We start from the raw sequence: 25,334 nt of genomic DNA on the forward strand, positions 1-25,334 counted from the left end.
TGGGTGAGCAGACAAATGTCTCAGGCTGGTGATTGCTGTTCAGCACAAATCCTCTTTGTGGGGACCTCTTCACTTTGCCCTCTGCACCCTTATTGCTGTGCTTTCCTACATGGCTCTGAAGCTTCCCCCCTGCCACCCCCGTCTCCATCAGTGAAGGGGTTTTCTAGTGTGTGGAAACTTTTCCTCCTTCACAGCTCCCTCCCAGAGGTGCAGGTCCTGTCCCTATTCTTTTGTCTCTTTTTTTTTGTTTTGCCCTACCCAGGTACATTGGGGAGTTCCTTGCCTTTTGGGTTGTCTGAGGTCTTCTGCCAGCATTCAGTAGATGTTCTGTAGGAGTTGTTCCACATGTACGTGTATTTATGATGTATTTGTGGGTAGGAAGATGATCTCCATGTCTTACTCCTCCACCATCTTGAAGGTCTGTCTAGATATTTTTTTGATTTCCCTTTTGATTTCTTCTTTGACCCACTGATTCTTCAGGAGCATGTGGTTTCATTTCCATACATTTGTGCATTGTCCAGCTTTCTTCTTGTTATTGATGTCTAGTTTCACATCATTGTAATTGTAAAAGATCATTGATATGATTTCTTTCTTCTTAAATTTCTTAAGACTCATTTTGTGACTTAACATATGATCTATCCTGGAGAATGCTCAGTGTGTGCTTGTGAAGAATGTGCATTTTGCTGCTATTGGATGGAATGTTCTGTATATGACTGTTAGGACTATTTATTTTAAAGTGTAGTTTAAACCCAATATTTCTTCATTGATTTTCTGTCTGGATGATATTTCTTTACATAGGGCATTGAAATCCACTGATCTGTTAATAGTTGCTTAATATAGTTAGGTGCTCTCATGTATGATGCACATATATTCACAATTGTAAAAGCTATCAATGAATTGACTCCTTTATTATTATATAGTGACTTTTTTGGTCTCTTAACAGTTTTTGACTTAAAGTCTATTTTTTCTGACATAAAAAATCTACTTCTGCTCTCTTTTGGTTTTCATTTGCATGGAATATCTTTTTCCATCACTCCACTTTGAGCTTATGTGTGTCCTGTGGCAGCATATAGTTGGGGCTTGTTTTTTCTCATTTTTTTGTTTTTCTTTTTTAAAATCCATTCAGCCACTCTGTGCCTTTTGATTACAGAATTTAATCCATTTACATTTAAAGTAATTGTTGATAGGTAAGGACTTACTATTGCTGTCTTGTTAATTGTTGTTTTCTGGCTATTTTGTAGTTCCTTTGTATCTTTCTTGTTGTCTTCCTTTGTAAATTGATAATCTTCTGTAGTGGTATGTTTTCATTCTCTTCTTTTTATCTTGTGTGTATATGCTATAGGTTTTTGTAGTGTGGTTAACCTGAAGCCTTAATAAAATATCTTATAACAGTCTATTTTAACTAATACTCAACTTTAATTGCATACAAAAAATCTAATATTTTACTTCACACTACATTTAATGTTTTTGGTGTCACAATGTACATCTTTTAATCTTGTGTTTTCACTAACAAGTTACTGTAACTATACATATTTTAATACTTTCATCTTTTAACCTTTATACTAGGATTAAGTGATTCACACATCACCATTACAGTGTTAGAGTATTCTGAATTTGACTGTATACTTACCAGTAAATTTTATACTTTCCTTTTTTCATGTTATTAATTAGCATGTTTTCATTTCAACTTGAAGAATTTTCTTCAGCATTTCTTGCAAGGCTGGTCTACTGGTAATGAACTCCCTCAGCTTCTGTTTGTTTGGGAAAGTCTTTATCTTTCCTTCATTTCTGAAGGACAGCTTTGCTAGGTAAAGTGTTTTTGGTTGGCAGGTTTTTTTCTTCCAGGACTTTGAATATATCATCCCATTCTCTTGTGAATTTTTAAGGTTTCTACTGAGAAATCCACTGATAGCCTTGTGGGGGATTCCTATATATGAGAGAAATTTATTTTCTCTTGCTGCTTTTAAAATTCTCTCTTTGTCTTTGATTTTAGACAATTTTATTATAATGTGCCTTAGAGAAGAATATTTTAGATTCAAATTTTGGGGTGATTTATTAGCTTCATGAACTTGGATTATCAAAATCTTCCCCCAGATTTGGGAGCTCTTAGCCATTATTTCTTTTAAGTAAGTTTTCTGCCCCCTTTCCTCTCTTCCCCTTCTGGGACTACAATGATACATAGGTTTTCTTCTGTAGGCTTTCTTCATTTCTCTTCATTCTCTTTTCTTTTTGCTCCTCTGATTGGATAATTTCAAATGACTTGTCTTTGAGCTCACTGATTCTTCTGCTTAATCCAGTCTGCTGTTGAAGCTCTTTTTTGAATTTTTCAGTTCTGTCATTGTATTCTTCAGCTCCAAAATTTCTGTTTGGTTCTTTTTAATGTTTTCTGTCTCTTTGTTGAACTACTCATTTTGTTCTTGTTTTGTTTTCCTATTTTTTCTAAATTGTTTACTTGAGTTCTCTTGTAGCTCTCTGAGCATCTTTAGAACAATTATTTTGAATTCTGTGCCTGACAATTCCTGAATCTCCATTTATTTGGGGTCAATCATTGGAAGTTTACACTCTTTCTTGGTTGAGTCATGTTTCCCTGATTCTTCTTGTTCCCTGTAGCCTGGCACAAGTATCTGCACATGTGGAGAAGCAGCCATCTCTTCCAGACTTTATGGAAAATATCTTCACCTGCAGTTGGGGGCATGCTTGAGAGTACCATGACCTGAGCACAGGGCACCAATTGTGAGGGCATGTGGAAGCTCTAGTTCCAGGGTGCATGGTGATTTGTTAGCTCAGCATGATGGAGTCCACATCACTGATACTGTGTGGTCCTTGGTGAGTGGTGTGGATGGTCCACAGAGACTGCAAGGACTGTTGTGGTCCTCAGTGGTGCCTCCAGTTCCTGCAGCTAGGGACCAGGGTTGATAAAAGTGGTTATCAGAGCTGGTGGTGTACATACACTTGGCTGCAGGGGCCAGCAGCAGGTGCCTGTGTGGTGGCAAGGGCCAATTACAAACATGCATATACTGATGGGGTTCTGGTGAAGCAGCAAGGACTGAGGCCACCTGTAGTTGCACTGGAAGCTGCAGGGGCCCTGCTCTTGGTGCATACTTCCATAGCTGCTGGTTCTTGCCATGGGTACATGGCAGTGGAGACTAGTTTTGGGAGTCAGACTGGGGTCATGCAGGTGTACAGTTGGAGGGGTTAGCTACAGGTGAGCAGAGTAGTATAAGCCAGTGACAAGACATAGAGCTGAACCGGAGCCCACAAGCAACTGAGGGCCTTGGCTATTGTGGTACAGTCCTGTGGTTGCAAGATCTTGCCACAGGAATGGCAAGTCGAAGTCAGTGACTGGTGTCAGTCCAGTGGTGCATAAGAGCACAGCTGGAGGAGTTACCATGGGGTGGTCACCTGCAGGATTCTAGGCTGGTATCTTTCATTTTCACAGCTGCTGGTGTGGGCTGGCTACTGGTCCTGGTCCCAGGCTATGGTGGGGCCTTGCATGAGGGATTGGGAAGGGACTCAGATGGCTTGTGTCAGTGAACACAAATACTTGTGGGGCATAAACCAGTAAAATATTCAGGAGGTATGCAGCAGCTGTGCTGGTCATTGGTTTCTTCAGTGGTGAAAGCTACCAGAATCATCTATAGAGCAGGTCGCTGGAAACCATAGTAACTCCTAGTGTGAGGCTGACACTGATAGCCCCTGCTTTTCTTCCTTGTTCTTAACTGCTTCTATACAACTCAGATTTGACAGTTTCTGGCTGGGGTGAAACAAAAGTGGGTCCTTTGTGCAGTTCCCTGAAAGGCTGGGGAAGTAGATTTGCTCATCCTGCTTTCTGTTTCCCAGTGAGGGGAATTATTTCTAAATAGGAAGTTCCCACTTGGTGCTGAGCAGTGTTGGCTTGGGGAATGGGATGATGCAGGCAAAATGAAGCTTTCTGGGACCTGGTATGAAGCCAGTGAGACAACAACCCATTCTTGTAGGGTGTGGAGTGGGGACCTGACCAATGCTGTTTTCCTTCACTTTTGTGTGGTTATTCTCAAGTTTTTTGTTCCACTATGTTGCTGACGTTTCTTCAGAGGACTCTAGACCTCTCCCAGCGCTTTTTTTGGTGGATATCTTTCTGCAGCCATCAGCCTATAACAGAATCTGGTACTTGTAACTATATGGTTTGGAACATGTGCACAGGAACAGTTGTCTTGATTTTTAGTAGCACTAGGGTCAAGGACCCCTTCCAACTTTTACACCTCAGTACCCCTGACAAGGGCCCAGCATCCTGTGCTTAGTTGTTCCAAGTCTGTTTCTTCGAGCCAACTAGCACAAGAAGTCCTTTAGGGTGGAGGTTGGCCTTTTATGACAGCATGGTTCTTGGTGTGTATGGTGTCTGGTGGCCACAGTGTGTGTGTGTTTGCTCTGCTCATTGATGACTAGGTGCTGGGAGAAGCCCTGCTTGTTTGTTTCTCCAAAGAACCAAGACTTCAAGTCTGAAATTTCCTCTGTGACAATAATTGGGTTCATCATGAGACAACAGAAGCAAGGATTGAAATTTGCCATGGGGACTGCTCAGGGGACCCTTCTGACAGGAATTTCTGTTTCTTTGTGAAGTAGACTTCCCAGGATGTTACTCATTTCTCTTCCAGTAAATATTTGGGGCTACCGAGAATGAAAAAGTGAATTGAAATTCTCCTTGGACCCAGCTAATAGGAAGGGCTCTTTCTCAGACCCCACAAGGCAACTCTGGAGAGCTTTTGGCAGGACTAGAAGAGGAGTATGTACCGTAGGTGCATAGGTCTGTGGGTTGGCCACAGCCCATTGGTCAGGGCTCTGCTGGCGCTTATGGGGCTCTTCCACATGTCCTCCCTCTGGGGACACCAAGAGGTGGCAATACTTCCTGGGATTTGCTCTTCTCATACCCGAACCTGAAGCTTCAGAGAGGCTTACAGTAACATGAGGTGCTTCTGTCTAGTCCACCCACTGGTCAAACAAGCCACTGGCCAAGGCCAGGGTCAGTGGGGTAGGGAAGTAGATCTGTCTGTTTCACTGGAGACCACTGCAAAAGGCATGCAAGTGAAGTCCTATTGCAGAGATAAAAGGATGGGGAGTGATCCAATCTTCCCAAATAAGCAATGAGGTGTTGCTTTTATGACATCAGGAAACCTGGTGTCCAGTAGAGTGTAGCTCTGTTGTCCCCTAATTCTCTATAGCAAATGAAATCACATGTCATTTACATATCTCCACATTGTTTTTATCTTTCTGTCTGTGATTTTGGGTAGTCCTTTCCAGATGGGTTACTGTTGGAGCCCTCCTCTTCCTGCTCTTTACAGAGGTTCACACAAGGCAACTGCTCCAAGGCAGCAGGTCCAGGGGTCCCTCCTTAACCTCTAATGGTCTGCTCTGAGGTACCTAACAGTGGTAACATGGACTAACATCTCCTGAGCATGCTGGAAGCAGGTCCAATGAGTACATCTCCTTCTGTCCTTCATTAGCAACATGAGCCACAAGGGGGCATGTTTTGGGAACACAAATTTCACACAGAACCGTCACAACTGCTATGTGTTTCACTAATTACTATAATGTGAAATTTATCCCTATTAGAAAGATACACTGGATGTTGCCATGATTTACTAGAGAATACTACTTCCTAGTCATTGAATCTGATGCTTGTTACATCATGAACATCAGCAGGTGTGGGGTGACTGCACAGAGGCAGTGGTGAGAAATGGTTTAGCACCGGTTTACCTGCATGCAGTTTGGAATCAGAGAACTGATTCTGGCTTAGCCACTTACAAGATCTGTGTCTCTCCATGTCTCGATGTCCTTATCTATCAATTGAAGGTATAACATACACACCTGGAGGAAGTTTGAGGATTAAATAAGATGATGTACGCATGGAGTTAGTGTAGGACTTGATCCACTGCAGGGCTAATAAATGCTGGTTAGATGGTTGTGGTCCCAAACACTGTGTTAGATTCTATGCGACTTCACCCCATTTAGGAATCCACAGCAGCAGCTGGAGAAGGAGCTGAGGAGAAGGGGGACCAATCGGTCATGTGGCTGGAAACAAAGACTTACTGATGGTCTCAAACTCAATGTTTTGTGGATTTCAAAGGTTGCTTTTATTTCCTTTTGAACATCCTGTGCTCCATACAGTTTGACTGCTAAAAAAATGCTTTGGATTTTGCAAGTTGGTCATAGAATGGGAAACTCCTCTGGCCTTCCATGGACCTGACATCAGTGTCCTTTTCCTCCACAGATTCCTGTGCTCCTGAACCTGAGCAGAGACCCTGAGGTCAGCCTGCCTGTGCCACCACTCATGTATGCCCTTGCCTTCGGTGCCTGCCTGGGAGGTAAGGGGGTATTAATGCATTTGAGGGAGGGCCCCCTGACACTGGTGAGCCTGAAGTGATAATTAATGCATGCCAAATTGAAAGTAAATTAAGAATAGTCCAGATGATTTCCTGAGTGGAAACCCATCTTCACCTTTGACTGGAGCAGTTCTGGGCATACTCAGTTCCTCTGCAAGGCCTGTCACTTCTCACTTTATGCAGAACTGCCCCTGACATTCTAAGTGTGTGGCCTGAGGATGATCATTATGACATCTCAAAGTTAACCTGCTCCCACACTGAATGCAGATGTGGCTTAGGTTTAGAAACAGATATTGAATCAGAAACCATCCTCAATGGCAGCTTTATATTCCCTTTTTAAGGAGTGTGTGTTGAGGGGTGAAGTGATGAATGAGTAAGCTAAGAAGTAGAGACTCTAACCTAAGAGTAAGAAGAAAGATTTTTAAAAATTCTTTTTGGCTGGAGGAGTATGTTGTCCTGTGGAGTCATTGAAAAGCCAATTACAAAAATGTTGGGAGAGACTAACCTCTGGTGAGAAAACACAAAAGCTTTGGACGTGATTGTATTCGGAAGGAAGCCTAATCACCTTTGGGAATACAAGAGGATTGTGAGAATCTTAGATAAACACACTAGATACCTTTTAAGTTTTTATTTTTACATTCAGATATTCTTAGATAGTCTATCTTTCTCTGTTCTTTGATTTGTCTCAACTATTAGATCAACAGCCTTCTTTTTAGTTTATCTTCTTGTTTGTAAAGGGAGATTAATGTCATTCAGTGAAGTTTCTGTGATTTCTGGAGAGCTAATTCACCTAATCCAGCAACTGAGGCCTCACGTTCTGAGTGCAGGGTTGTTAAAATGGCCCCCATCTGAGATCAGCCCCAGGGAAAGCAATAACTGCATTCAAGCTACATTTAATATCAGTGGTAGAGACAGAATCCAAAGACACCTGGAAATGTGTCCTCTGTGTGGAATTTTGTTCATTAGACCTTATTGAGTATCTTCTATACCCTGGCATTGTCCTTCAGAGTGGGGAGACAGTCACCTAAGCTAAGATTATAACATAAACGTATCCTCTCATTGCCACGTGCATAGAGTGCTCAGGGGGTACCAGGGAGACTGGGGGAAAGTCAGGAATGACTCTCCAGAGGGGAAGTTTTGAGCTGGGTCTCAAAGGATGAGAAGCCTCCTGGGCTAGTTCAGATTCTCCCAGAACACATAGAATGAATATGGAGGAGATTTGTTCTATAAATTGGGTGTGACTCACTAAATAGTTTGAAACAAAAAGTCTTTCCTGGTCTGCTCTCAGTACCTTTTGGTTGCTCTTTTTACTAAGAGCTAAGAACAATTCAAATAAGTCTTAAGAAAAATCTGCCTTAGCCTGGGTGTCCTAGAAGGCAGAGGTTGAGGCAAGTTTGCATGCTGAAGATTTATTGGACCATGTACTCCTAAGGCAGGAAGACTGAGGGAGGAAGTGAGGTAAGGCAGTGAAGGAGAGAAAGCAAATACATGGTACATTACAAAGCTAGTAACAGCTTCAAAAGAAATCAAAGCCAATTTTTAGTTAGGTGGGGATGGGACATTTTCTAGATGGTTCCTGAAGAACAGAAAAGCTAAGTGAAATCTCTTAGTGCCTTTGTAGAGTGTGCAGTGAAGTGGGTTATGCTGCAGAACCAATGAGAGAAAAGCTTCAGAGACATGCTGGGCCTTTGCAGACTACACTGAAGTGGGGACAGGGCAAAGAGCCACCTTTTGAAGGGTGGACAGCCAGGACAGAACTTCAGAGAGAATCTTCAGCAATCAGCAGGTTATAAACCTGTTAGAAAATTGATAACTCAGCTATATAACCAGAAACCCATAATCTTCCTTTGCTCATATCTCTGTTTCAGAGAACTCCTCATCCCACCCTCAAAACATTTGCAGCTGGTGGGAAATTGAATTCAACTTAAGGTGAAACAAAGCCAGGTCCAGCTCAGCAACAGATTAGATTGGCTCCATGCCCCGCACTGACAGCCAGGCACAAATGGGGATGCGCTCTTCAGTGTGTGTGTGTATGTGCAAATATTATACTTTTGTCTCAGTAGTTCTTTACATAAATTGTTCAGCATACCACTACCTTGGTAAAGAACACCTACAAAAACCCTGCAGATAACCTCATACTTACTGTTGAAATACTGAATGTTTGTCCCCTAAGATTGGGAACAAGGCAAGGATGTCTGCTCTCACCTCTCTTATTCAGCATAGTGCTGGAAAATCTACCTAGTGCAATAAGGCAAGAAAAGGAAATAAAAGGTATACAGATTAGAAAGGAAGAAATAAAATGGTTCCTACTATAGATGACATGATTGTCTTGGTGGATATCAAGGAATCTATTTTTTAAAAAATCAGAAAACCATATAACTAATATGTGAGCTCAGCAAGGTCACTGGATACAAGATAGACATACAAAAATCAATTTTAGCAATGAACACATGGATACCACAATTAAATATACAATACTATTTAGAATCACTCAAAAAATTAAATACGGAAGCTGAAATTACAATACGCTTATAAAAGAAATTAATGAAGATCCAAATAATTGGGAAGACATACAGTGTTCATGGATTGGAAGGCTCCACATAGTAAAGATGTAAACTGTCCCTAAATTAATATTTAGGTTTAATGCAATTCCTACCAAAATCTTAGTAAGATTTTTTGTTTATATCTATAGAATTTATAAATATACATATGGAATGGAGGACATATAAATTGTAAATAAGCACATGAAAAGATGTTCAGCATTATTAACCATTAAGAAAATGCAAATTAAAACCATGATAAGGGAATTCCTTGGCAGTCCAGTGGTTAAGACTTTGCCTTCCAATGGCAGGGGGGTGCAGGTTTGATTCCTGGTCAGGAACCTAATATCCCACATGCCTGGCAGCCAAACAACCAAAACATAAAAGAGAAGCAATACTGCAACAAATTCAATAAAGACTTTATAAATGGTCCACATCAAAAAAAAATCTTAAAACCATGATAAGATATCATCACACACATATAAGAATGGCTAAAATAAAAAATAGCAAAAACACCAAATGCTGACCAGAATGTGGAAAAAATGGATCACTCAGACATTGTTGTTGGAAATGTAAAATGGCCATCACTCTGGAAAACAGTTTGGCAATGTCTTAAAAAACTAAACCTGCAACTGCCTTAAAACTCAGCAATTACACTACTAGGAATTTATTCTAGAAAAATAAAAACTTATGTTCATGCCCAAACCTGTACACAAATGTTTATGGAAGCTTTATGTATAATAGCCAAAAAGTAGAAACAAATATGATGTCCTTCAACAATAAATGTTTAAACAAACTGTGATACAATACATCCATACCAGGGAAAGCTACTCAGCAATAAAAAATAAATGAGCAACTGATACAAGTGACAACCTGGATGAATTTCCAGAGAATTATGTGGAGTGAAGAAAAGCCAATCTGGAGGAGACTCCTTCAAGATGGCAGAGGAGTGGGACGTGGAGATCACCTTCCTCTCCACAAGTACATCAAAACTACATCTACATGTGGAACAACTCCTACAGAACACCTACTGCATGCTGGCAGAAGACCTCAGACTTCCCAAAAGACACCCTCAGGTGACCTACAGGCTGAGGTGGGGCCAAATCCAATGCTGAACCCCAGGAGCTCTGCAAACAAAAGAAGAGAAAGGGGCATTTCTCCCAGTAGCCTCAGGAGCAGTGGATTAACTCTTCACAGTCAACTTGATGTACCCTGCATCTGTGGAATACCTGAATAGACAACGAATCATCCCAAAACTGAGGTGGTGGACTTTGGGAGCAACTGTAGACTTGGGGTTTACTTTCTGCATCTAATTTGTTCCTGGTTTTATGTTTATCTTAGTTTAGTATATAGAGCTTATTATCATTGGTAGATTTGTTTATTGATTTGGTTGCTCCCTTCCTTTATATAAATATATATATCTTTTTTCCTTTTTCTCTTTTTGTGAGTGTGTATGTGTATGCTTCTTTCTGTGATTTTGTCTATATAGCTTTGCTTTTGCCATTTGTCCTAGGATTCTGACTGTCCTTTTTTGTTTTTGTTTTTTTAGTGTAGTTTTTAGTGCTTGTTATCATTGATGGATTTGTTTTTTGGTTTGGTTGCTTTCTTATTTCCTTCTCTCTTTCTTTAAATTACTTTTGATAATTATTTACTTTTTGATAATTTTTTATTTTAATAACATTCTTTTCCTCCCTTCCCTCCTTCCTTCCTTCCTTCCTTTCTTTTTTCTTTCTTCCTTTCTCTCTTTCTTTCTTTCCTTTTTTCTTTCTTTTTTTCCCTTTTCTTCTGAGCTGAGTGGCTGACAGAGTCTTGGTGCTCCGGCTGGGTGTCAGACCTGAGCCTCAGAGGAGGGAGAGCTGAGTACAGGACATTGGTCCACCAGAGACCTCCCAGCCCCATGTAATATCAAATGGTGAAAACTCTCCCAGAGATCTCTATCTCAACGCTAAGACCCAGCTCCACTCAATGACAAGCAAGCTACAGTGCTGGACACCTTATGGCAAACAACTAGAAAGACAGGAACATAAGCCCACCCATTAGCAGAGAGGCTGCCTAAAATCATAATAAGTTCAGAGACACCCCAAAACACACGACTGGACGTGGTCCTTCCCGCCAGAAAGAGAAGATCCAGCCTCATCCACCAGAACACAGGCACCAGTCCCCACCATCAGGAAGCCTACAGAACACACTGAACCCACCTTACTCCCAGAGCAGACACCAAAAACAACAGGAACTACAAACAGGAAGCCTGTGAAAAGGAGACCCCAAATACAATAAGTTAAGCAAAATGAGAAGACAGAGAAATACACAGCAGATGAAGGAGCAAGGCAAAAACCTTACCAGACCAAACAAATGAAGAGGAAATAGGCAGTCTACCTGAAAAAGAATTCAGAGTAATGAGATTAAAGATTATCCCAAATCTTGGAAATAGAATGGAGAAAATACAATAAACTTTTAACAAGGACCTAGAAGAACTAAAGAGCAAACAAACAATGATGAACAACATAATAAATGAAATTTAAAATTCTCTAGAAGGAATTAATAGCAGAATAACTGAGGCAGAAGAATGGATAAGTGACCTGGAATATAAAATAGTGGAAATAACTACTGCAGAGCAGAATATAGAAAAAACAATGAAAAGAACTGAAGACAGTCTCAGAGACATCTGGGACAACATTAAACGCACCAACCTTCAAACTATAGGGGTTCCAGAAGAAGAAGAGAAAGAAAAAGGGACTGAGAAAATGTTTGAAGAGATTATAGCTGAAAACTTCCCTAATATGGGTAAGGAAATAGTCAATCAAGTCCAGGAAGTGCACAGAGTCCCATACAGGATAAATCCAAGGAGACACAGGACTAGACATATACTAATCAAACTATCAAAAATTAAATAAAAGAAAAAATATTAAAGGCACCAAGGGAAAAGCAACAATTAACAAACAAGAGAAAGCCTATAAGGTTAAAAGCTGATCTTTCAGTAGAAACTCTGCAAGCCAGAAGGGACTGGCAGGACATATTTAAAGTGATGACAGGGAGAAACCTGCAACCAATATTACTCTATCCAGCAAGGATCTCATCCCAATTTGATGGAGAAATTAAAATCTTTACAGAAAAGAAAAAGCTAAGAGAATTCAGCACCACCAAACCAGCTTTACAACAAATGCTAAAGGAACTTCTCTAGGCAGGAACCACAAGAGAAGGAAAAGACCTACAATAACAAACCCCAAACAATTAAGAAAATGGTAATAGGAACATACATATTGATAACTACCTTAGAGGTAAATGGAATAAATGCTCCAACCAAAAGATGTAGGCTGGATGAATGGATACAAAGACAAGACCCATATATATGCTGTCTACCAGAGACATACTTCAGACCTAGGGACACATACAGACTAAAAGTGAGGGGATGGAAAGAGATATTCCATGCAAATGGAAATCAAAAGAAAGCTGGAGGGCTTCCCTGGTGGCACAGTGGTTGAGAGTCCGCCTGCTGATATAGGGGACACAGGTTCGTGTCCCAGTCTGGGAAGATCCCACATGCTGTGGAGCGGCTGGGCCCGTGAGCCATGATTGCTGAGCCTGCGTGTCTGGAGCCTGTGCTCCACAACGGGAGAGGCCACAACAGTGAGAGGCCCACATACCGAAAAAAAAAAAAAAAAAAAAAAAAGAAAGCTGGAGTAGCAATTCTCATATCAGAAAAAATACACTTTAAAATAAAGACTATTACAAGAGACTTAGAAGGACATTACATAATGATCAAAAGATCAGTCCAAGAAAAAGATACAATTGTAAATATTTACGCACCCAACATAGGAGCACCTCAATACAAAAGGCAAATGCTAACAGCCAAAAAAGGGGAAATTGACAGTAACATAATCATAGTAAGGGACTTTAACACCCCACTTTCACCAATGGACAGATCATCCAAAATGAAAATAAATAAGGAAAAACAAACTTAAAATGCTATATTAAACAAGACAGACTTAATTGATATTTATAGGACATTCCATCCAAAAACAACAGAATACACTTTCTTCTCAAGTGCTCGTGAAACATTCTCCAGGATAGATCAAATCTTGGGTCACAATCAAGCCTTGGTAAATTTAAGAAAATTGCAATCATATGAAGTATCTTTTCCAACCACAACACTATGAGACTAGATATTAATTACAGGAAAAATCTGTAAAAAATACAAACAAATGGAGGGTAAACAATACACTACTAAACCAAGAGATCATTAAAGAAGTCAAAGAGGAAATAAAAAAATACCTAGAAACAAATGACAATGAATACAAGATGACCCAACACCTATGGGATGCAGCAGAAGCAGTTATAACAGGGAAGTTAACAGCAATGCAATCCTACCTCAGGAAACAAGAAACATCTCAAATAAACAACCTAACCTTACACCTAAAGCAATTAGAGAAAGAAGAACAAAAACCCCAAAAGTCAACAGAAGGCAAGAAATCATAAATATCAGATCAGAAATAAATGAAAAAGAAATGAAAGAAACAATAGCAAAGATCAATAAAACTAAAAGTTGATTCTTTGAGAAAATAAACAAAATTGATAAAACATTAGCAAGACTCATCAAGAAATAAAAGAAGACTCAAATCAATAGAATTAGAAATGAAAAAGGAGAAGTAACAACTGACACTGCAGAAATACAAAGGATCATGAGAGATTACTACAAGCACCTATATGCCAAAAAAATGGACAACCTGGAAGAAATGGACAAATGCTTAGAAAAGCACAACCTTCTGAGACTGAACCAGGAAGAAATAAAAAATATAAACAAACCAATCACAAGCACTGAAATTCAGACTGTGATAAAAAATCTTCCAACCAACGAAAGCCCAGGACAAGATGGCTTCACAGGCGAATTCTAAAAAATATTTAGAGAAGAGCTAACACCTATCCTTCTCAAACTCTTCCAAAATATAGCAGAGGGAGGAACACTCCCAAACCCATTCTATGAGGCCACCATCACCCTAATACCAAAACCAGACAAAGATGTCACAAAAAAAGAAAACTACAAGCCAATATCACTGATGAATATAGATGCAAAAATCCTCAACAAAATACTAGCAAACAGAATCTAACAGCACAATGGATCATACACCATGATCAAGTAGGGTTTATCCCAGGAATGCAAGGATTCTTCAATATAAGCAAATCAATCAATGTGATACACCATATTAGCAAATTGAAGGAGAAAAATTATATGATCATCACAATAGATGCAGAAAAACCTTTTGACATACTTCAACACCCATTTATGATAAAAGAAAAAAAACCCTCCAAAACATAGGCATAGAGGGAACTTACCTCAATGTAAGGAAGGCCATATATGACAAACCCACAGCCAACATTGTGCTCAGTGGTGAAAGACTGAAACCATTTCCCCCTAGAGCAGGAAAAAATCCAATGCTGCCCACTCTCACCACTATTATTCAACATAGTTTTGGAATTTTTATCCACAGCAATCAGAGAAGAAAAAGAAATAAAAGGAATCCAAATTGGAAAAGAAGTAAAGTCGTCACTGTTTGCAGCTGACATGATACTATACATAGAAAATCATAAAGATGCTAGCAGAAAACTACTAGAGCTAATCAATGAATTTGGTAAAGTAGCAAGATACAAAATTAATGCACAGAAATCTCTTGCATTCCTATACACTAATGATGAAAAATCTGAAAGAGAAATTACAGAAACACTCCCATTTACCATTGCAACAAAAAGAATAAAATACCTAGGAATAAACCTACCTAAGGAGACAAAAGACCTGTATGCAGAAAATTATAAGACACTGATGAAAGAAATTAAAGATGATACAAATAGATGGAGAGATATACCATGTTCTTGGATTGGAAAAATCAACATTGTGAAAATGACTATACTGCCCAAAGCAATCTACAGATTCAATGCCATCCCTATCAAACTACCAATGGCATTTTTCACAGAACTAGAACAAAAAATTTCACAATTTGTATGGAAACATCAAAGACCCTGAATAGCCAAAGCAATCTTGAGAAAGCAAAGAGGAGCTGGAGTAATCAGGCTTCCTGACTTCAGACTATACTACAAAGCTACAGTAATCAAGACAGTATGGTACTGGCACAAAAACAGAAATATAGATCAATGGAGCAGGATAGAAAGTTCAGAGATAAACTCACACACATATGGTCACCTTATCTATGATAAAGAAGGCAAGAATATACAATGGAGAAGAGACAGCCTTTTCAATAAGTGGTGCTGGGAAAACTGGACAGCTACAGGTAAAAGAATGAAATTAGAACACTCCCTAACACCATACACAAAAATAAACTCAAAATGGATTAATGACCTAAATGTAAGGGCAGACACTATAAAACTCTTAGAGGAAAACATAGGCACTACACTCTCTTACATAAATCACAGCAAGATCCTTTTTGACCCACCTCCTAGAGAAATGGAAATAAAAACAAAAATAAACAAATGGGACCTAATGAAACTTAAAGGCTTTTGCACTGCAAAGGAAACCATAAATAAGATGAAGAGACAAGCCTCAGAATGGGAAAAAAATATTTGCAAATGAAGCAACTGGCCAAGGATTAATCTCCAAAATATAGGAGCAGCACATGCAGCTCAATATCAAAAAAACAAACAACCCAATCCAAAAATGGGCAGAAGACCTAGATAGACTTTTCCCCAAAGAAGATATACAGGTTGCCAAAAAACACATGAAAGGATGCTCAACATCACTAATCATTAGAGAAATGCAAATCAAAACTACAATGAGGTATCACCTCACACCAGTCAGAATGGACGTCATCAAAAAAATCTACGAACCATAAATGCTGGAGAGGGTGGGAGAAAACGGAACCCTCTTTCACTGTTGGTGGGAAAGTAAATTGATATAGCCTCTATGGAGAACAGTACGGACGTTCCTTAGAAAACTAAAAACAGAACTACCATATGACCCAGCAATCCCACTACTGGGCATATACCCTGAGAAAACCATAATTCAAAAAGAATCATGTACCACAATGTTCACTGCAGCACTATTTACAATAGCCAGGACATGGAAGCAACCTAAGTGTTCATCAACAGATGAATGACTAAAGAAGATGTGGCACATATATACCATGGACTATTACTCAGCCGTAAAAAGAAATTAAATTGAGTTATTTGTAGTAAGGTGGATGGACCTAGAGTCTGTCATACAGAGTGAAGTAAATCAGATAGAGAAAATCAAATACTGTATGCTAAAACATATACATGGAATCTAAAACAGAAAAAAGGATCTGAAGAACCTAAGTGCAGGACAGGAGTAATGATACAGACATAGAGGATAGACTTGAGGACCCAGGGAGGGGGAAGGGTAAGCTGGGATAAAGTGAGAGAGTGGCATTGACATGTATACGCTACCAAACATAAAATAGATAGCTAGTGGGAAGCAGCTGCGTAGCACAGGGAGATCAGCTCTGTGCTTTGTGACCACCTAGAGGAGTGGGATAGGGAGGGTAGTAGGGAGAGGCAAGAGGAAGAGGAAATGGGGATACATGCATACCTATGGTTGATTCACTTTGTTATACAGCAGAACATTGTAAAGCATTTATACTCCAATAAGGATGTTAAAAAATAAAATAAAATAAAATGAGGAAGGTACATTTATAAGCAAAAAAAAAAAAAAAAAGAAACTCAATATCAAAAAAACAACCCAGGGGACTTTCCTGGTGGTCCAGTGGTTAAGAATCCGCCTTCCAATGCAGGGGATGTGGGTTCAATCCCTGGTCAGGGAACTAAGATCCCACATGCTGGGAGGCAACTGAGCCCGTGGGCCACAACTAGAGAGAAGCCTGCACTCCACAACTAGAGAAAAGCCCAGGCATCGCAACAAAGAGCCTGCATACCACAACAAAAGATCCCACGTGCTGCAACTAAGACCTGATGCAGCCTAAATAAATAAATAAATAACAACAAAAAAACCCCAACCCAATCAAAAATGGGCTGAAAACCTAAATAGACATTTCTCCTAAATAGACATGGTCTTCAATACAGATGACCAATGAACACATGAAAAGATGTCCAATATTGCTAATTTTTAGAGAAATACAAATCAAAACCACAATGAAATATCTCCTCACACTAGTCAGAATGGCTATCATCAAAAAGTCTACAAATAATAAATGCTGGGAAGGGTGTGGAGAAAAGTAACCCTCCTACACTGTTGGTGGGAGTGTAAATTGGTGCAGTCAGTATGGAAAACTGTATCAATATTCCTTTAAAAACTAAAAGTAAAGCTACCATATGATACAGCAATTGCACCCCTAGAATCTATATATAGAATATATCCAGAAAAGATGAAAACTATAATTCAAAAAGATACATGCACCACAATGTTCATAGAAGCACTATTTACAATAGCCAAGACATGGATGTGATATATATACATATAATGGTATATTACTCAGCTCTAAAAAAGAATGAAATATTGCCATTTGCAGCAACATGGATGGACCTAGAGAATATCATACTAAGTTAGACAGAGAAACACAAATATTATTTGATATCACTTATATGTTGAATCTAGAAAATAATATAAAATGAATGTATATACAAAAAATAGACTCACACACAAAAAAACAAACTTATGGTTAAAGGGGAAAGGGAGGAAGTATAAATTAGGAGTATGGGATTAATAGACACAAACTACTATACATAAAATAGATAAGCAACAAGGGTTTATAACACAGGCAAAAATATTCAATATCCTGTAATAACCTATAATGGAAAAACATCTGAAAAAATATAACTAAATCACTTTGCCATACACATGAAACTAACACAGTATTGTAAATAAACTATACTTCAGTAAAAAGTAAAATTAAAAATAAAATAATAAAAATGATAATGAGTACCAAGAAAAGAAAAAATACTCCTTTTTTCCCAGTTAAAATGGCAGGCAGGTATTGCTGAGACCCATAGTATCTCATCATGCTGCAGTGGGTATGATTTCCTCATTGGCAATGGACCACTTGCCAGAAAATGAAAGGCCCTTTCAATTTCATGTTTCACATTGCCAGGGTGAACTGGCTCAGCAGGTTAATTTGTTCCTGAGCACTTCTGGATTCAGAGAAAGGAATGGGGAGATCTTCAAGGATCAGAGTGAGGGAAGGAGTAGGAGCTGGTCCCCCTGGCTGTGTGATGACTTGGGCAGGGTGAGAGGGCTGTGTGGGGACAAAAAGGTAAAGTCAGGAGATTTGTGGCTCAAACTCTTTCGCTGGAGAGTGAATGAGGCAGAGACATGAGCAAAGGCTAAGCTGACTTCTCTCATTTACGGCCCTTGCTCGGCCTTTGCTCATTTGATTTCTATCCACTTTTTCAGGAAAGTAGAATGGATGGCACTGTGGGGACTACTATTCCCCTTAAACTCTCTCTGCATAGCCTGACCTCCTTCCCCCAGATCCACTTTTCAGTCATCCCTTTGCATGAGGTCTTTTGGTTTCCTGAAGGCCTTGTAACATGGGAAGCAGAACATTAACTTACTAAGTCTCACTGAGCTCTGTTTCTTTTAGGAATGCTTTCAGCTACAGGTAACAGAAACCTGATTAACAGAGGCTTACACACTCAGGGAAATCATCTCTTCTCATATAACAAGAAGCTGAGGGTCAGAGGGCTGGCAAGCATCAGCTTGATGTCTTGTAATATTAGAAGCAGGTCTCCACAATTCTCTTGGCCTATCCCTCTCATCACAGATGTTTCATGGCTGCATCCAAAGCAGAAAGCATGGAGGAGAACTGGTACCAATACATTTTTATCACGAGGACAAAAGCTATGCCAAAAGGCTCACAAACAGGTTGCCCCCATGGCTTATTGGTCAGCCAAATGAGACAAGCAGAGTGGATAAGCTACCTAAGCAGGTGGGGTACAGGGAAGCCACAGAGAAGAAGTCTAGCCAGCCAGCACGTCCTACACAAACATTGGAAAAAGATTGTGTCAGCTGTCATAGTGGAAAGAATACTAGATTTGGATTCAGAAGACCTTGATCAAAATCTCAAATCTGCTAAGCTTTGTAACCATGAGCAAACCACTGAACATTTCTATTATATTGATTAGGATGGTTTGGGTTATAAGGAAAGGAAGATACAAAACAAGATGGTGTCAGCAACAGGAAGAGTATCTCCTGTGACAGGCAGTCAGTGGTGGAGCAAGTCTAGAGGTGTCTCAGGGCTTCTTGGTGTCTCCATCTACATGCTCTGCCACCCATCAATGACACTTAGAGCTGGCCCCACACTCGGGCTGGAAACAGCTCCAGGAATCTCATCACCACACAACAATGGATGGTACCCAGAAAAAGCAGCAGGACTACTCTCTTTTGTAAAGTTTTTTCTCAAAATCAGGGAAATCATTACCAGAAGTTGCCCTCTCCCCCAAGAAGACACCTCACAATGTCTCCTTGACACCAAATAGCTTTGGCTGGCCCACTCATGTTGGTCACTGGCAAGGGGCAGGAATCCACCTGACTGTCCCTGCCCCATCATCAGTGGGGAGGAGATATAGGGGAGTCAGCTACCTCTGTGTTAAATGACAACTTTCCCTGGGCATCTCACAGGATAGTCCTGAGGTTCACTTAAGATTATGAATGTGAGAGTACCATTCAGATGTCAATGGTTGTTTCAGTAGTTTAATAAGATGCTAGCAGGCTTTTGATAGTTCCCCACATGGCATGGGTTCCATGTGGTGGGGAGAAAGAAGTCCTAGGTGTCACTATTCTGGCTCAGGCCACCTGGCCAGTTTCCATTTACAGAGGTGTGAATTAGAAGTTGGGCTGTGCACACAAAGAGCTGCTGCCTGTCTTGGCATGTCTGGTAATCCTACATGAAAACTAATGTATGGATCTAGAGGCAGAACAAGAACATTTTCCAAAACTATTCTCTGCTGTGCTCTTGATGACCATTTTAAATGTTTATAAAGAACCTTCAATCTAATGTCCTATGTCAACCAATCCAATCTGAGGTAAATAAGCCATGCTCTCAGACCAGTGGTAATGTTTCATTTGACAGAAAACATAAAAATTAATTTTATGCACTGGAATTCCCTTTGGAAAGTATTAATAGAACTACCTGCCACTCAGGATATGAACTTGACCAAAAGGAAGCAACAGGTTTTAATGTAGCCGTGTGCTGCCTGGATTACCCACAATCTCTAGACAACTTTGTCAAGGACACCATGCATACTTGGACCTAAAGCATTCTTCATTTTTGTTTGTTTTCTGTGTCCCACAGTAGATATTTAAATTATTTTTAGTTTGTTTTTATCCAAATAATACGTGAATTTGGCAACAAATAAAATAAAACAGCTCAGATTTGTCAAGGAAATTAACAACCACAATGTGTTCTACAAGCAACGGAAACTACTGGCTTGGTCATAGGTTCACTCCAGCTGGGAAAACCCATCAGCAACATTTATGCTACCCTGACTATGTAAATGCCACACTGCAGGGCCAAGATGTGCACCAGGATCAAGGTCCAATCAAGTCTTCTTCTTTCTTTAAGCAGATGTTTCATCATCTGCTTAAAATCATGTCATTTTAATTTACTTCAAATTTGGTGACAAATTTCATACCATTTTTGTTGCACCTAGTATTTCTAGTTACTTGTTTTCAACGTAAAGAGAGTAAGGAGGAGAAACTCTGGAGCTGAACTGCAGGAATTTGATTCCCAGCTGTGGGATTTTCTAGTTGTATGACTCTGGGAAAGTTTCTAAGGCTCGCTGGGGTTCTAAAATTTCATAAAGATGGCATTAGGTATGTATTTACTCATGCGCTGCTTCTACTCTGGAGAATCCACTTCTATCATTGCTTTGATAAATTCCTCCCTTCCATTTCATTCTGTCCTTTCTGAGATTTTTCTAGTAGTTGAATTTGGGGTTTCCCATATTGAACTTGTGTATATTATTTTTCCTCTGCATTTTCTTCTTTGACTTTTGCCTCCAGACTTGGGGATGTTTCCTCAACTTTATTTTTCAGTCAACCTGTCTATCTATATACATTTATTTAGTTTAGTAATTATGGATTTAGTCATGAGAACATTTTTCCCTCTGGTTTCCCTTTTTTATTACTTTAATTAAGCTTTTACTTTGAGATAGTTGTATATTTACATGCAGTTGTAAGGAATAATATGAAGAGATCCTATGTACCATTTATCCAGTTTCCCTCAATGGTAATATATTGTGAAACTATACTACAATATCACAGTCAGGATATTGACATTGAAGCAGTCAAGACACAAAATATTTTCATCACTAAAAAAAATCCCTCACATTGCCCTTTTATAGCCACACCCACTTCCTTCCATCCCCACCCCTTGCTTAACCCTTGGCAACCACTTACCTATTCTACATTTCTACAACTTTGTCATTTCAAGTATATTATATATTTTTATTTTTTTTTATTTTTTTTTTTTGCGGTACGCGGGCCTCCCACTGCTGTGGCCTCTCCCTTTGTGGAGCACAGGCTCCGGATGTGCAGGCTCAGCGGCCATGGCTCATGGGCCCAGCCGTTCCACGGCATGTGGGATCTTTCCAGACCGGGGCATGAACCCGTGTCCCCTGCATCGGCAGGCGGACTCCCAACCACTGCACCACCAGGGAAGCCCCAAGTATATTATATAAATGGAATCTTACAGGGTGTAACTTTTGGGATTGGCTTTTTTTTTTCTTTAACATCTTTATTGTAGTATAATTGCTTTACAATGGTTTGTTAGTTTCTGCTGTATAACAAGGTGAATCAGCTGTACATATACATATATCCGCATATCTCCTCCCTCTTGCATATCCCTCACACCCTCCTTATCCCACCCCTCTAGGTTGATACAAAGCACGGAGCTGATCTCCCTGTACTCTGTAGCTGCTTCCCACCTGCTATCTATTTTACATTTGGTAGTGTATATATGACCATGCCACTCTCTCACTTCGTCCCAGCTTACCCTTCCTCCTCCCCGTGTCTTCAAATCCATTCTCTACAGCTGCATTGTTATTCGTGTACTGCCTCTAGGTTCCTCAGAACCATTTTCTTTTTTGCTTTAGATTCCATAGATATGTGTTAGCATACAGTATTTGTCTTTCTCTTTCTGACTTACTTCACTCTGTATGACAGACTCTAGGTCCATCCACCTCACTATAAATAACTCAGTTTTGTTTCCTGTTATGGCTGAGTAATATTCCATTGTATATATGTACCACATTTTCTTTATGCATTCATCTGTTGATGGACACTTAGGTTGCTTCTATGTCCTGGATATTGTAAATAGAGCTGCAATGAACATTGTGATACATGACTCTTCTTGAATTATGGTTTTCTCAAGGTATATGCCCAGTAGTGGGATTGCTGGCTTGTATGGTAGTTCTATTTGTAGTTTTTTAAGGAAGCTCCATAGTGTTCTCCATAGTGGCTGTACCAATTCACATTCCCACCAGCAGTGCAAGAGTGTTCCCTTTTCTCCACACTCTCTCCAGCATTTATTGTTTGTAGATTTTTTGATGATGGCCATTCTGACTCGTGTGAGGTAATACCTCATTGTAGTTTTGATTTGCATTTCTCTAATGATTAGTGATGTTAGGCATCCTTTCATGTGTTTGTTGGCAATCTGTATATCTTCTTTGGAGAAATGTCTATTTAGGTCTTCTGCCCATTTTTGGATTGGGTTGTTTGTTTTCTTGATAATAAACTACATGAGCTGCTTGTACATTTTGGAGATTAATCCTTTGTCAGTTGCTTCATTTGCAAATATTTTCTCCCATTCTGAGGGTTGTCTCTTCATCTTGTTTATGGTTTCCTTTGCTGTGCAAAAGCTACTAAGATTTATTAGGTCCCATTTGTTTATTTTTGTTTTTATTTCCATTCCTCTAGGAGGTGAGTCAAAAAGGATCTTGCTGTGATTTGTCTTGGAGTGTTCTGCCTATGTTTTCCTCTAAGAGTTTTATAGTGTCTAGCCTTACATTTAGGTCTATAATCCATTTTGAGTTTATTTTTGTGTATGGTGTTAGGGAGTGTTTTAATTTCATTCTTTTACAGGTAGCTGTCCAGTTTTCCCAGCACCACTTATTTAAGAGGCTTTCTTTTGTACATTGAATATTATTGCATCCTTTATCAAAGATAAGGTGACCATATGTACGTGGGTTTATCTCTGGGCTTTCTATCCTGTTTCATTGATCTATATTTCTGTTTTTGTGCCAGTACCATAGTGTCTTGGTTACTGTAGCTTTGTAGAATAGTCTGAAGTCAAGAAGACTGATTCCTCCAGCTCCAATTTTCTTTCTGAAGATTGCTTTGTTTGTGTTTCCAAACAAATTGTGAATTTTTTTGTTCTAGTTCTGTGAAAAATGCCATTTGTAGTTTGATAGGGATTGCACTGAATCTGTAGATTGCTTTGGGTAGTATAATCATTTTCACAATGTTGATTCTTCCAATCCAAGAACATGGTATATCTCTCTATCTGTTTGTATCATCTTTAATTTCTTTCATCAGTGTCTTATAATTTTCTGCATACAGGTCTTTTGTCTCCTTAGGTAGAATTATCCTAGGTATTTTATTCTTTTTGTTGCAATGGTAAATGGGAGTGTTTCCTTAATTTCTCTTGGTTTCCCCTTTTTGGCTTTTAATATATTTTCTTTGTATTTAGTTTCTGTTAGTTTGATTAATATGTGTCTTGTCATGTTCCTCCTTGGTTTTATCCTGTATAAGACTCTCTTCCTTTCTTGGTCTTGGATGACTATTTCCTTTCCCATGTTAGGGAATTTTTTGACTATAATCTCTTCAATATTTTCTCAGGTCCTTTTCTTTCTCTTCTTCTTCTGGGACTTATTTGAATGTTGATGCTTTTAATGTTGTGTCCAATGTCTCTGAGACTGTCCTCATTTCTTTTCATTCTTTTTTCTTTATTCTGCTCCATGGCAGTTATTTCCACCATGCTATCTTCCAGCTCACTTATCCATTCTTCTGCCTCAGTTTTCTGCTATTGATTCCTTCTAGTGTATTTTTCATTTCATTTATTGTATTGTTCATCTCTGTTTTTTTGTTCTTTAGTTCTAGAGCTTGTATGTTGCTTTCTTATTTTAATTTGTCTTTCTGTCTGCTGTTCTGATTGGGCGATTGCCATTATTCTGTCTTCTGGATCACTTATTTGTTCTTCTGCATTATTTAGCCTGCTCTTCATTGCTTCTAGATTGACTTTTATCTTGGCAATTGTGTTGTCTTATTTGAATGTTTCATCTTTATAGTTTCCATTTCCTTGTTGCACTGATCTGCATTTCTATCAATAATCTTTCTTGTGTCTTTTAACATTTTTATTACCTCCTTTTTGAACTCAGGTTCTAGGAGAATGGAGAGGTCTGTTTCATTGTTTGTTCTTTCAGGGGATTTCTCTTGTTCTTTTATTTATTTATTTGTTTGTTTGTTTATTTTCTTGGCCACACCATGCAGCTTGTGGGATCTTAGTTCCCCGACCAGGGATGAAACCCAGGCCCTCAGCAATGAAAGCACATAGTCCTAACCACTGGACTGCCAGGGAATTCCCTTTTGTTCTTTCAATTGGCAGTAGTACCTCTGCTTCTTCATCTTAGTTAAACTTCTTTTTTTCTATGAATTTAGGAGAAATAATTGTATACTCTGGTCTTGATGGGCTTTTTTAAATGAAGGAACATCCCTCTGTAGACTGAGTCCAGTTTTTTGGTGTGAGGCCTGTTTTTGCTATGGATGCCTGCCATGTCTTTCCTCAGAGTCTGCTGGCCCTTATCCACTTGATAAGGGGTGTGATTGGTGTAGTGATGCCCAGAGCCTTCACTGGATGTTCGGTGGGGCCTTCTCTTGGCTGTCACAGCCCTGTCAGGGCAGGATCTGTTTTCCAGTTGTTGGAGTAGAAACCCTGAGGGTAGCATTCTATAACGCTCTATTGCCCTTAAGTGTGTGCTGTATCCACAAGGAGGTGAGCATTGAAGGAAGTGAAGCCTGTGTGGTCACAGCAGGCCTAAGTGCCACCCATACAGCCATCCACAGTTCTGCCCAGAAGCACTGCAAAGTTGCATCCCTTTCTCTGTTTTGTTCATCCCAGACCTAGTGCTAGGCTGTCACTGGTGACAAGGGTGTTGTGACTACTGGAATTGAGGTGGTTGTGCTGCCCCTGGGACCTAGGCTGCCTCTATGGTAGGGCTCTCCCAGGGCCTGTCTGTCACAGATCTATGTCCCACCTGTATTGTGAAAGGTGAGCAGAACTGGAGTGCTCCCACCAGGAAAGGAACCACTGTGTACTCCTCCCCAGGGGCTGTCCACTGAACATGTGTGACTCTGTTGTACCACCCACCACCTGGTATGTGCACCAACAAGGTCCACTGCTGCCAGACCTGCACCTGGAACTACCAGTGCTGTGGCCAAGCTCACAAAGCCTACCAC

At 39.7% G+C, this 25,334-nt stretch overlaps 1 protein-coding gene across 5 annotated transcripts in view; it reads left to right on the plus strand.

Moving 5' to 3' along the window:
* OCA2 (OCA2 melanosomal transmembrane protein) overlaps positions 1 to 25,334 on the plus strand; it is a 257,199-nt gene that overhangs the window by 226,544 nt on the left and 5,321 nt on the right. For all 5 annotated transcript variants that reach the window (XM_027082471.1, XM_027082468.1, XM_027082473.1 and 2 more), the window contains one exon: positions 6,248 to 6,341. In XM_027082471.1, the coding sequence (XP_026938272.1) occupies positions 6,248 to 6,341 (94 nt within the window). The remainder of the gene's footprint in view (positions 1 to 6,247; positions 6,342 to 25,334) is intronic.

This window comes from Aethalodelphis obliquidens, unplaced genomic scaffold (assembly GCF_003676395.1).
Source record: "Aethalodelphis obliquidens isolate GAN/ISIS:26980383/991018 unplaced genomic scaffold, ASM367639v1 scaffold47, whole genome shotgun sequence".
In the NCBI taxonomy this organism is placed as follows: Eukaryota; Metazoa; Chordata; class Mammalia; order Artiodactyla; family Delphinidae; genus Aethalodelphis; species Aethalodelphis obliquidens.